At 45.0% G+C, this 14,528-nt stretch overlaps 1 protein-coding gene across 2 annotated transcripts in view; it reads left to right on the top strand.

The window, feature by feature from the left end:
- LOC121003059 (membrane-spanning 4-domains subfamily A member 4A-like) overlaps nt 1–12,993 on the top strand; it is a 146,312-nt gene extending 133,319 nt beyond the window's left edge. The window contains exons 4-6 of one of the 2 annotated variants that reach the window (XM_040434613.1): nt 989–1,141; nt 8,067–8,189; nt 12,309–12,993. In XM_040434613.1, coding sequence (XP_040290547.1) covers nt 989–1,141; nt 8,067–8,189; nt 12,309–12,458 — 426 coding nt within the window. In that variant the 3' untranslated portion in view covers nt 12,459–12,993. The remainder of the gene's footprint in view (nt 1–988; nt 1,142–8,066; nt 8,190–12,308) is intronic. The other variant, XM_040434615.1, reaches the window with a different exon arrangement.
- The last annotated feature ends 1,535 nt before the right edge of the window (nt 12,994–14,528 follow it).

The raw sequence follows: 14,528 nt of genomic DNA, 5'->3' as shown, positions 1-14,528 counted from the left end.
CTGTGGCAACGTCAGACAGACGCGGCACGCTCACTCACAGCCACTGCTCGTCGAGTCTCTTAAAAAGGCAGGCAGAGCGGGGCTCAGAGTGGCCGCCAGCGGGGGGACCCCTCCTTTCCATATTAGTTCGGGGAGCGCGCCGCCCAGGACTTCATGCGCAGCTGCGCTTAGCATAGCAACAGTAGCGGAGTTACAAATCTTAGCAGCGCCGTCACACAGGTCATCTGTAAGAGCCACATTCAAGGGGCTAAAGAGCCACTTGTGGCTCGCGAGCCGCGGTTTGCCGACCACTGGCATAGGGTTTCTATCTACAATGAGTCCTGCCTCATCGAATGCATGGAAGTTGGTGTGTCATGCATGAAACATGAGAGAACAGACACCTTGCAACCATTTCTGGGAGCGCACAAGATGGTGACTATGGTCTGGGGAATGTTTTCATGGCATTCTCTGAGCCCACTCATCCATGTGGAAGGCACTCTGAACCAATTTCGGTAGATTACATCCTTGCATATCACATACAACCATACATGCTGATTGTCTTCCCTGGGATGGAGCAAAACAATGCAACATCACATGGCTAGAAATGTCTGATATTGTTTGGAAGAGCATGAGCAAGACTTACCAGTACTACCATGGCTATAATACCCCAGACTTGAACCCAATTAAGCATCTGTGGGACCGTGTTCACTCCCCTGTGCACCCTCCAGCAGTTGTGGGATGCGCTGTAGTTGGCATGGTTCTAGATAACTGTGACAACCTGCCAGGACCTGCTTCTATAGATCCTATTCACTATGACGTACAATGATTGTACATGCATAGTTACCTGACTGATTGGTAGACTGGAGACCTCCATTGATAAGGTTTTGAAATATCATAAATGTCTGTGATTAAAAAAACACTATTAGCAATGACAACAAAAAAATGCAGTACTACATTAAAGGTCAAATACAAAATCCATGTTTTTACCCATTGATTTTTGTTTCAACAGGTAAGAGGATCCCTCTCCTTAAACATCATCAGTTCCATCTCTAGTGGGATTGCTATAATCCTAAATACTGTTGATCTTGCAACCCTCAATTGCTATTACTATGACTATGGTTACGACTATGAATATGGGTACAGAAGATGTCAACAACTACTTGTAAGTTCTCATCACCTTTAATGCAGATAAAACCATTAAGAGAACTAGCAAATTTTCTGAAATGAATCCCATGTAATAAAGTTTCTTTACTATATCTTCTGAGGAACCAGACAAGAGCTGGATTCTCAAACATCCTGAAATGAGTTTTAAGGGTAGAGAATAGAGATCTTTAACGAAAACAAGAAGTCCTCTGAAATTTAGTCCAAGATATAAAAAATTTCTTAAAATCAGGAAACTGTATATGGGAAACCTATGGTTGGATACCCTAATAGACAAATGTAACATGGTGGATTAAAAAACAATTAAGATGACCATAGATGTAATATTTTATCAGTGAACCAGAACAGAATTTATATTATATGTAGCTTTACACAAGCTCACCAATCTCATCTAGCTTTAACTAATGGACAGTCAAGTTCTCTACATAGACATCAATGTAAGAAGCTTGTCCATAGAATGAGCTTCATGAAAAATTGGCAGCAGATACACAAAAAACTGTGGCTTTCCACGAGATCTTTCTATGTCCTTTGGTGTGATAGGTAAAATACAGTACAAGGGTATATGCACCACTGCCTGATTATAAGGGCTTAATAAGGTCTGTCCATAAACATGTTTGCTGGAAAATGTGAAGCCAGTGAGACAGATATATCAATCCTACTGAACCTGGATTGTGTATTAATTTATGGCAGAATTTTTGACACACGCTTGCTGTGCCAACTGAATGAAGTGTATGTGCCACAATTTTCTTTCATTTCAACATGCTAGACACTATTTTTATTCAAACAACGAGCCACGTTTATCTGTCTTTACTTGTGCTTTGTTTTGTCACAGTCTTCACCATAATTTGATGGATGTTTTAGATAATCAAGGTGGTATAAAAATGGTGTATCATTCTGCTAGTACACAGCCCTAGGCACAGGGAACTATAACATCACAGATTTAGACATATTTGCAACATATTTGGCATGTCATTTGAGTGTGGGAGGAAAACCTACACAAACGCTGAGAGAACATACAGCACAAAGTCAATGCAGATGTCGTCCTTTATAAAATTAGAAACCTAACACTGCAAGGCACCAGTGTTAACCACTGAGCCACCATAATGGCGTTAAAAAACGTCTATTTCCTGGCTGCAGAGAGCCTTTATAGTGTAGAACACTGTGCCTTGCAGTAACACGCATAGGGAGTCTGCTCTGGTAGTGAAATAATACTGTGAGTCCGTATGACATGCAGATGACAGGCGTCGTTTTTAGAATCACTGCACCCTTCACTTATTTGGGCAGTCACAAGGCCAAAACTGACCAAAATAACTCAAGTATGAACTCAGGTCGATGTTAGCGCCAAGAAGAAGCACACTCCTTTTACACCGTCGTCAGCTGATTCTACATAGATTTCTACAGAACCTGCTCTATTAAATGCTTATACAAGTAGAGCCACCTGACAGAGTGGAGAGGGTGTCAGCAGTAAGTTTGTGTTGACGTCACTGATTATTTTGCCCTTCCTCTGTTCGTCAGAACAATAACCCACAAAAAACGGATCCTGTCTGTTGAGCATCCGCCTTCACTTGGTCAGCATTTGGTCAGTAATCCATCCACATTGCCAATGCCGAAAAAAACAGGAGTGGATCCAAAACAGAGATGACAGGTGAATTGAATATTTGCATGTCTTCTGTGTTTTGTACCCACTCCTGCTTTTGATTACCAAATCACAAGCCAATTCTGATGGGACCATACACGCCTTACAGCTGCTACACAGACAGGATCTGTTGTTCGTCTCATTTTCCTTCCTTCTGACAGATCAGAAGAAGGGTCAAATAAATTATGATGTCAGCCAGGCTGAAAGGCAAAATAGTGGCCCAGTCATGAAGTGGGGAGGGTGGGAACAGCAGGAGAAGTCCACAGAGTGGCCCTATGACATAGTTGTGAAGTGAAAGCATCATGAGGAGACCACAGAGTGGCCCAATGTCAGAGTCTAGAGGTGGCGGCAGTATCAGGAGGAGGCCACAGAGTGGGACAATAAGAGTGTGGAGATGGCGGCAGCATCAGGAGGCCACAGAGCGGCACAGTGACAGTGTGTGGAGGTGGCGGACACATCAGAAGGCCACAGAGTGGCAAGGTGACATAGTGTGGAGGTGGCAGCAGCATGAGGAGACCAGATAGTGGCAAGGTGACATAGTGTGGAGGTGGCAGCAGCATCAGAAGACCACAGAGTGGCAAGGTGACATAAAGTGGAGGTGGCAGCAGCATGAGGAGACCAGAGAGTGGCAAGGTGACATAGTGTGGAGGTGGCAGCAGCATGAGGAGACCACAGAGTGGCAAGGTGACATAGTGTGGAGGTGGCAGCAGCATCAGAAGACCACAGAGTGGCAAGGTAACATAGTGTGGAGGTGGCAGCAGCATAAGGAGACCGCAGAGTGGTAAGGAGACATAGTGTGGAGGTGGCCAGGCAGGACAGTTTTCCAGGGAAAACTCGGCCAGTTGCGGCCACAAATCCAGTTTGGCTGCCTAGTAGTCCAGATCCTTTAATGTGGGGTGGCAGGGTGCTATCCAAGTATGCCACCACCTGCTGGTTCAGGTTCTGCTCCAGGTCTAGATGCTGCTGCTGTTGAGTAGTTTCTTCACTATGCGGGTGAAGAAAGCTGCTCATCAGCGACTCTAGACTCAGGCTGCTGCTGATGGAGCTGGTATTGCTCCTGCCACCCCACCCCTCCCCAGCAGCCATGGCAGTGGAACGTGAGCACAGAGGGCCCTCCCCCGGTCAGACCTGCGAGAGGATGGACGATGGCGCAGATAGGCAGCGGCCAACTGACTACATAGGATGTCTCTATAGTAGTTCAGTTTGTCCTCCCTCTCAGCGTGTGTAAAAAAAAAAAAAAAAAGGCCCCCATTTTGGACCGGTAGCGAGAGTCCAACATGGTGGAGAGCCAGAAGTCATCCCTCTGCCGAATGGTGACAATTTGGCTGTCACAACGCAAGCAAGTATTGGGCCATTTGTGCAAGTGACTCGGAGGGACTCCCTGACTCCATCTCCACTGCATACCGCCACTGTGTGTCTGGGTCCTCTGCCTCCTCTTCCTCATCGCCCTGTAGTTCCTCTGGCTGCTCCTGCTCCTCCTTTCCTGTCACCTGTGTATAAAAACCACCCATTTCGCTACACATTGCTTGTGCTCCAATGTCCTCCTCCACCAGTTCAGCCCCCACAGGGCTCATGTGGCCTTGAGATCTAGGCGCCAAGTCTCCAGTCCCCTGATTAGCCAGATTTACCAGCATCTGTTCCAGGACATAAAGCAGTGGAATTACATTGTTCATCCCATAGTCCTGGTGACTGAAATAAGGTGGCCTCCTCAAAGGGCCTGAGCAAACGGCAGGTGTCAAGCATGAGCTGCCACTGGCTGACATCGAAGTTACACAGCGTAGTACTCCTGTCCGCTTGGATCATAAAGAAATTGTTTATGGCCTTTCTCTGTTCATATAGTCGGTCCAACTTATAGAGGGTGTATTTCCAATGGTTGCAAACGTCGCATATCAGCCTATGTTGGATGCCGTTCTGCTGCTGCAGCTCAAGGAGGGTGTGCTTTGCGGTGTACGAGTGGCTGAAGTGCATGCAAAGTTTCCTGGCCATTTTTAAGATGTCTTGCAGATGTGTGGAAGACTTCAGGAACCGCTTGACAACCAGATTGAACACGTGTGCCATGCTGGGTGCATTGGCTCAGCCCTCCTTGATGCAGCGCCGACACCATGTTCTTCCCATTGTCGGTCACAATGGTTCCGATTTTCAGTTGCCATAGAGAAAGTCGGGATTCGATTTCTTTATGAGGGACACGGAGCAGTTCCTTCATTGTGTGACTGAGTTCGCCCAGGCAAACAAGGTGCAGAACAATGTGACACCGCCGTTCCCTGCACACGTGGTATGCTGGAGGGGCACTGTGAATTGGCCCTGCAGTGGAGGCTAAGGACACGGTGGAGGATGAGGAGGCAGAGGGGGAAATTGTCGCAGGACCAACGCCGTGAGAAGGTGGAGGCAGAAGCGGTGTCACCTGGCCAAGTTGCTGGTGTAGCTGTGCATGAACCACATTCAGTGGGCCTTAAAGGACATGTATTGTCCTTGACCGTAGTTACAGCACCACACATCGGCGCTCCCATGCACTTTGGCAGACACCAACAGGCTCAAGGACTGGCCCACCTTCTGTTCTACATGGGTGTGTAGGGCTGGTACTGCCTTTTTGGCAAATAAATTATGGCTTGGGACTCTCCACCTCGGATAGGCACAAGCCATCAGTTCTCTGAAAGATGCAGAGTCCACCACTTGGAAAGGAAGGGACTGCAGCACTAGCAACTTGGACAGGAGCACACTCAGCTTCTGCACAGTTGGATAAGTGCATGCATACTGTTGTCTCTATTTGCAATCGCTTTGGTGATCGATTGCTGACCGACTGATGAGGAGTAGGAGGGCGAGGAGCATCAGGACCAGTAGATGATGGGAAGGACAGACAGCTCCCTTCGGCTGAGGTGGTGGAGCCTTGACTGCCTGAAATCGGCTGCGTGCCACTGGGTGCTGCAGCGGTTGTTGCGGCAGGCTGGACCACCACATCGGAGCCACGGTTCTTCAGGCCAATTTATGGTGACGCTGCATATTTTGAGGCAGGGCCGTGGTGCCATTATTGACACCCTGCCACGCTTCACCTTCTGCCCACAGATTCTACATATGGCCATTTTCACCTCCTCTGGCAGCTTAACAAAAAACTGCCACACCGTCGAGTAGGTGATTTTACCCCCAACACTACGGACTGACTGACTGCTACCGCCGGTGCCTTCGTGAACTCGTGCACCTCTACTTCCCGGGCAGGTAGGCTCCCGCGAAGCGAGTGGTCTAAAGAGGGCTTTAGAACATATAACTGCACCACTGAACGGCAAATATATTTTTATTTTGCCACTATTACACAACAAAAAGGGTTTTAGAACATATAACTGCTCCGCTGAATAGCAAATATATTTATCTTTTGGAACTAATACACGCCACAAAAGTGTTTAGAACATATAACTGCACAACTGAACGGAAATTATATTTTTCTTTTGCCACTAATACACGCCACAAAAGGTTTTAGAACATATAACTGCACCGCTGAACGGCAAATACATTTTTATTTTGCCAATATTACATGACAAAAATGGCTGTAGAACATATAACTGCACCGCTGAACGGCAAATATATTTCTCTTTGCCAATACTACAAGCCACAAAAGGCTTCAGAACATATAACTGCACCACTGAACGGCAAATATATTTTACTTTTGCCACTAATGCACGCCACAAAAGGTTTTAGAACATATAAATGCACTGCTGAATGGCAAATCTTTTTTACTTTTGACACTAATACACGCCACAAAAGGCTTTAGAACATATAACTGCACCGCTGAACGGCAAATATATTTTTATTTTGCCACTAATACACGTCATAAAAGGCTTTAGAACATATAACTGCACCGCTGACCGGCAAATATATTTTACTTTTGCCACTAATACACGCCACAAAAGGCTTTAGAACATATAACTGCACCGGTGAACGGCATATATATTTTTCTTTTGCCACTAATACTCTACAAAAAGTTAGCACTTCACCAAAAAACGGCTAATAAGCCTTTTTTCCCACTAATACAAGCCAAAAAATGCTTTAGAAGATATAACTGCACCACTGAACGGCAAATATATTTTACTTTTGCCACTAATGCACGCCACAAAAGGTTTTAGAACATATAAATGCACTGCTGAATGGCAAATCTTTTTTACTTTTGACACTAATACACGCCACAAAAGGCTTTAGAACATATAACTGCACCGCTGAACGGCAAATATATTTTTATTTTGCCACTAATACACGTCATAAAAGGCTTTAGAACATATAACTGCACCTCTGACCGGCAAATATATTTTACTTTTGCCACTAATACACGCCACAAAAGGCTTTAGAACATATAACTGCACCGGTGAACGGCATATATATTTTTCTTTTGCCACTAATACTCTACAAAAAGTTAGCACTTCACCAAAAAACAGCTAATAAGCCTTTTTTCCCACTAATACAAGCCAAAAAATGCTTTAGAAGATATAACTGCACCGCACAAGGGCAAATAAGACGTAGAAATATTTCCTTGTAATAAACCCTGTTAATGGCTGTAGAACCTCAATAACAAGAACGGTTTGCTGGAATTTCAGAGCTGTATAATGGCAATTTGGGTTCCCAGTCAGTGCAGCAAGGTATAATAAGATTGTTCCTATTACCCAGGCTCTAACCTCCCCTACTGAACCCTGTTCAACATAAATGCTGTGGAATGATTCCTCCCTATCCTTACCCTACACATTGAATAATCTTTCCCTGCACTTGTAAATCATTTTTTTAGCACAATAAAGATTTTTCTAGCACTGTCCCTAGCGCCTGCTGACTTCTCTCCCTACACTAAGTACAATGGAAAATGGCAGAATCCAAGATGGCTGAGGCTATTTATAGGCCTATGACATCACAGGGCTAGCTGGCTGCTGATTGGCTGCATACATGGCATTACGGCTGATCTCGTCTTCCCACAGTTCCTTGCTCCATGTCCTCACACGTGCAGCAGCTATTTTAGGAAAAAATGTAATTCTTTACCACAAAGCGTGAGGAAATTCGGTGCGAATCGAATTTTGCCTGAAATTAAGATCCTATTCCACTACGTCAACTACGATTTGCTCATCTCTATAAATAAATGTACATAATATAAAATATTAAAGAAAGTATGGTAAGGGTTTAGGCTTGTATGTGGTTATCTAAATCAGGTATTGCATAATGAATAATAAAGAAATATTAATTGTAATTGTGTTAGTTATATGAAGTATGGTAAATTCCAGTCTTGAAGTTTTTCATAGATTTATTTTTGGTTTTGTGTTTGCAGTCCGCTACTTACGCATTGCAATCTATTCTTCTTGTGATAAATTTGCTGATATTCTGCATATCTTTATCCGTCTCAATTTTTGGATGCCGTTCACTGTCCAAGATATCTTCAAATAGCCCTCAGGTGAGTCCAGAATTCACACAGGATAATTCTGTGGGTATCCAGTAAGTGTTCAAAACATTTTCTGTACTGAGAGCCTGGGCTTACTGAAGAAACAGACAATTGATTTTATTGAAGTAGTTCTCAGCCCTGGTCCATGTGCCCTAGTAGGATATACACACATCACAAAGATGATCTGCTTGGGACCATTCTCTCTGGATTCATAAGATAATGTCTTATCTTGCCACAATGTAACGACTGGAGTGTACTGTCTCCCGGTATCTGCTCCAGCATGCAATGCAATTGTTGGTTGGCATTCAGTTGCAATGGCAACCAGGCCTGCCATGTTAGGACTCATTACATCCTGCCTCTGCGAAGGTGTATAGAATGCTTGTAAAATTGTTTCAATATGGAAGTATTGTACAAGTGATCATGAGGTGCCGAGTGGTTGTTATGACAACAGAGGGGCCTAGTGAAGACTTCCAGGCCTGCCATCCTACTACTGTTATTGCACCATGCCAGAGGCAGACTGTAGTAGATAGAGAGAAGCCAGAATAAAAAGCAGCTAAGAATGGAAAGCTCTTGCCTTGTCAATCCCAGTCTGTCCATGTCATGGCCATTTATCTGAATAGCTGGCATGTAATGCAACAGTTTATGGCTGGTTTAATGGTATCACTAGGGCTTTTGAATCCTGACTTGTGATTGAGTCAGCTTCAAAAATTGGTTGTCTTGTATTAATGAGACAACTCATTTAGGGTCCATTCAGACGTCCGTAGTGTTTTGCGGTCCGCAAATTGCGGACCGCAAAACACTGACGCAGCAAATTGCTGGCACTTAATAGATAATTCCTATTCTTGTCCGCACGGCCATCTTTAATATTGATTGGAACCTGGGCAAGAATTTACTTGGGCCTCCTGGATCCCGCCTTCCCACACTCTAGCATGCAATCACACCCTCCACCATAACACACACACACACACAAAAAAATATCCACACACCTCGTAGAGTACAGTGAATTACTGTAAATACTTACAGTTCTGAAGGCTCAGGATCAGTGCTCTTCAGGCTCAGCCTGATGCGCCGCGGACTCCTGGCAGCGGCTTCGTTGAGCAAAGTGCGCATGCGCCGCCTGATGCGCATGCGCACTTCGCTCAATGAAGCCGCTGCCAGGAGTCCGCGGCGCATCAGGCTGAGCCTAGTGCGCAGGCGCTGGATCTAGCAGAGGGACGGGAGGATTCGGAGGCGGGGCTGAGGTGAGGAAGGCGGCGCTGGGCACCAGACGGCGAGGGGTGCGGGCGGGCACCCTGGGTTAACGTAAAACCCCTTGGGCACCTTAGGTAGGTGAGTGACAACTTATAAAAACCATTTTTTTGGGCTAATAGAGCCACAAGCAGGTTTAATAAGGGCAGTTTAGGATTCATGTTATTAGTACGGACCTGGCCATATGTTTAGCTTATAGGGCTCAAATCTCATGACAGAATCCCTTTAAGGATGGTTTAATTTAATAAAGCTGTGGCCAATCCCACTTAACCCAAAACATTGGTGTATAGTCGTTATTTGTATGGAAGGTGGAGAGTTGAGTTAAAAGCGGGAAAAAAGGGAGTTTCTGAGGGCTTGTTAGGTGAGATGATCCCTGCAGTCCCTGCAGGCTGCAGCAACACTCCTGGTAGAAAGAAAGGACCTTTGATTACCTCATAGCCATGTGACCAGTAATATCGCTATGTTACTGGTCAGATGGTGATGATGTCATCTAAGGTCCTTTCTCCTAAGAGAAGCACAGCTCTCACTCTCTCACAGTTCGCTGCCTGGAGTACTCGCACGCAGGCAGGCTTGGCAGCACCCCCTTTGTAGCTCACAGCCTGATACCCGAGACGGACCGCCCTCCCCCTAGGCAAGCCACTCAATGTAATTAGATTTGTGGGCAGTGGTCAGCAGGGCTCAAGAGGCAGCTGCCTTGGGCCCCCCAGGAGCAACTGGGCCCAGGGCAGCTGCCCCTTTTGTCCTGCGTTAAAGACGCGGACATCCTCTTTTTTTTTTTCAGAGCAGCGGACCGGAAATGCGGATGCGGACAGCACACTGTGTGCTGTCCACATATTTTCCTGTCCCATTGAAAATTAATAAATCCGCAATTATGCGGAATGAATCTGGACCCACTCAACGGACGTCTGAATGGACCCTTAACTGTACAGATTATATGGCCAATATGGAAAATAATAAGTGTATGCCCGTGCTAGCAAAATCAAAATAATCAAGAAATTTAAATTTCTGATGATGGGAAATGCATTTAACATTCTTAATTAGTTTCATGATGAATGGTATAATTCCTATCTACTATGTACTGTAATTTCATAGTGTAGTAAAAAACAGTTTGACTGCAGAAGAGGATGATCTCTACATGTATACCTTCATTCAGTGGCGTACCGCCAATATAGGCAGACCACGCAGCTGCTATGGGGCCCGTGGGGGGGGGGGGGGGGGGCGGAGTGCATGGAAGGCACCGCCCCCTACGTCTGCTCTGCAGTTATTTATTCATTATCACCGGACATTCCATCCCTATCTGGGGCTCGTGCAGGCCCTGCTTCCCCAATACCCCCCCATCCCCCATCTGATGAGCAATGTCCCACCTGAATCCTGACATCCTGCAGCACCGCTCATTCTCCTTCCTCTGTCTGCTGGGCACTTGCACTGCACTGGCCAATCAGCATTTTGCAGTGCAAAGTTCCTGCTGCTGATTGGCTAGTGTGCGATTCGCAGGCTCAGCAGAAAAGAGCAGAGCAGAACTGTGCAAGCGGGCGGATGGACAGGGCGGCCGCGGCAGTCTTGTATATACCGCCCTCACACACTGCGGCTGCCAGTGCCACCACCTGCTGCCTCATTTAGCCACTGCCACCGTCTGGTTCGACAGAGTCCCGACTCCAACCAGCCCCCAGGATCAGTATTGCTGACTTGCCCTGTAGCCTGGACTGTTGTGTGCCACAGTGCTGCCACCACGGACAAAGTGAGTTGTACACTAACAGCAGTGAGTGACAGACATGTTTAAAAAAAAGTTCATGGGGGTGGTGGGGGGAAGAGGGCAGCAGCAAGCAGAGTTCCTGCAGGGTTGGGGCCCAGGGGACCACAGTTCTATAAGACTTATTATATAGTGGACCCCCAAAGAACTCTGCTTGCTGTTGAACTGCTAAAGTAGATGCCAGTGTCATGGGAGGTTGGTTACTTGGATGAAGAGGGCAGCAGCAAGCAGTTCCTCTAGGGTTGGGGCCCAGGACACCACTGTTCTATAAGGCTTATTAATAAATAGAGGACTCAGGACAGTAGACCAACCCCTTCATTTAACCCCTCAGGCACCACGATCAATGATGGTCGCGGCACCTGCGAGTAAAGGCAGAGGAATGCGGTTCACTCTAATAAAAAAAAAGATTTATCTGTTTTAAAGTTTATTTATACATTGTATTTCTTTATTTATTAGCAAATGGGTGTGGCAGGGGAGGAGCCAGAGCCAGGGTTGGGTAATGGGCAGCGTTAGGGGGCCCAATTCTGATTCTTGCTATGGGGCCCAATGACGTTTTTGTACGCCCCTGCCTTCATCAAGATAGCTCCTTTAAGAAAAAATAATAAAAATGTTGTACATGCTTCACACAAATATAATTCTTATTAATAGATAACAAGTGGGTGTTCCTCTGAAACCTGAAAACATATTTGAGCCCCCACCTGCATGACCCATCCTGACCCACTCTCCAAAGGACATGTACACGGCCACAATTATATCCCATATTTAATTGCATCATTTTTAGTTAACATTTCACACATTTACCAAAGTCAACTTGAAATGGGAATTTGCTGCAACTTATTGTGCCAGAGTCTAGGCCAACCAGAAGATCTTCTGCTGGGAAATACTTTGTCTTTCTGCTCCACAAGGAAAAATTGTGATATGACATCCCTCCCCAACTCCCCATTATTCACTTATTCCAGATTTGTTTTGGGAATTTTTTTTTACATAAATCTTAATCACACACAACAGTATGTGTCCTAGATTTGGACTGCAGGTCTAACCTCAGACTCAGACACTCTTTGCAATGCAAAATGTCATGTTAAAACTGAACTTTACTCATGCTTTACTGTACTTACTGTTTTCTCTGATTGTAGGTATTTTTGATCCAAAATGATCTTGTATCCATGAATCCTTCTACAGTTCCAGTGACAGGATTTTCTCAGCTATTTGCTCCAGCAATTGCACCACCCCAACCACCACCACAATATGTGTTCCAAGGAGTTAAAGGTGTACCAATGTCATAATCATATATTTAAAAAAAGATGATGCCTGTTTTTTTTTTCCAACTCAGCCATCGAGAACTGTGAAAAAACACACCTGCTTTCCAGCACTCGGTTCTGACTCCCTACCAGACTCTCTGCACTGCATTTCTGGTTGCCATCTGTTAAATTACGCATAGATGGGGTCAGGCATGTCACTGCAGCCAATGACTGGCCTCAGCAGTGATGTCCCCCCTAGTCAAATGTTCTGCCAGGCGTTATGTCATTTCTGAGGCCAGTCATTGGCTGCAGCTGCATATGTGACCCTATCCAAGCAGGAAATTTACTTGCGGGGACCAGAAATGCAGTACAGAGAGACCCCGAACCAGAGGTTCAGAGTCGAGGGCGGAAGTACGTATGTTTAACTTTACAGGTCCTGATGGCTGGGGGTGAGATTTAATTTTAAAAAAACTTGGACAACTCTTTTAATGGAGGGGTAACATAATTTCGAATAAAATAAAAGAATTAAAATATATTGGCCGATCACTTGATTTGGAATTGGAGTATGAAAAGTATGGAAGTAGAGCTGAAGAAAATGGAAGTTGTCTATTTATCTAGATCCAAAGTTTATCACAAATAAAGATAGTTTAAAAAGAGCTATGATCAGATATTATTTGGTAGAATGTATGGGGAAAGTCTTCAGACCCTTTTACTTTTTTTTTTTTACATTTTGTTATGTTGCTACCTTGTACCAATTTTTTTTTAAATCTAGTTTTCCCCCCATCAATCTACTCTCAATAACCTATATAAAAACAGCATTTTAGACATTTTTGTTAATTTATTAAAAAGGAAAAGCATGGATATAAATATTCAGACCTTTTGCTATGACACTTGAATTTTTGCTCCCTTGATCATCTTTGAGATGTTTCTACACCTTGATTGGAATCCATCTGTGGTAATTCAGATGATTGGACATGATTTGGAAAGACATGGCCCTGTCTAAATAAGGTAATAACAATACACATTCAACAATAATACATGAGCCAAAACCAAAGAGGAGATATAAGGTTTTCTGGTCTGATGAAACCAAGATTGAACTTTTTAGCTTCTGTAGCCCCTGGAGAGAAAGCAGATGCTGTTGCTGTCAATTACAAGCAGGGACTCACAGCAGCAGGCAATAGTGCGGATTCTCCTGAGGTGAAATGGACTACAAATTCCATGAGCATTTGCCCCTCATGGGGACCAGGAGGAAAGGCTAAACAGCTGTGCATTGCTTCAGTGCAGACAGTACAATCAAGCCCAGATAGCACCTGTGGATCTTGTTTGCAAGGAGAGAGTCCAGCTACTGCGTCCCAGGAGGATCCTGCCACAAACTCCACAGCCATCCAAGCTTCTGAATGCTGCAGCCCCCAGCTGCTTCCTGAACAGGACAATTGTAAGTGCACCAACATTAGCACGCCAACGTTTCTGCAACTGGTCCCCGAAATTCCGACTGGGTTAATTGTTAATAGCAAGCTGAGTGATAGGAGTAGTGTAGTAGTAGTAGTAATAGTAGTAGTAGTGTTATACTGTATTTGTCTGTTAAAGGAGAGTGTGCATGCTCACCTTTATGGCTTCCTGTTACAGATAACCCACCCCTTCACCAGGGGTTTTCCTTAGACAGAAATGTAATCTGTGCTCTGTTTCTTTTATTGCATTATCTTTATGTTCTTCACCATTGTTCAACCTTTCCCAAATAAATGTGTTGATTAGTTAACTCTTTCCCGGGGTACACAGTAATTCCTAATCAGTGCCCCCCCTTACCCCATCCCCTCAAGATAACCAGGTTACCCTGTTGCCACCTCCCCACTCCCTTTCTGGGCCCCTGTGCAGCTGAACCAGCTGCACAGGCGGTATGTCCGCCCCTGATCCAAGTATTACACACCAGGAAAAAATAACTCTGTGAAAGGTTAGGGCATAGCCATTTCATGAGTGAAAAAGAAACAATGGAAACATGAAATCAATTATAGGATCACATCCATGTGACAGTTGTTCCTTCTGCAAATATATGCTCACGATAAAAGACTTTGAAAATGCAGTGGATGGCAATCAGAGGTGCGCCAACAAGGCAATGTG

Source organism: Bufo bufo, chromosome 6 (assembly GCF_905171765.1).
Source record: "Bufo bufo chromosome 6, aBufBuf1.1, whole genome shotgun sequence".
In the NCBI taxonomy this organism is placed as follows: domain Eukaryota; kingdom Metazoa; phylum Chordata; class Amphibia; order Anura; family Bufonidae; genus Bufo; species Bufo bufo.
This window is presented reverse-complemented; position numbering and strand designations above follow the sequence as displayed.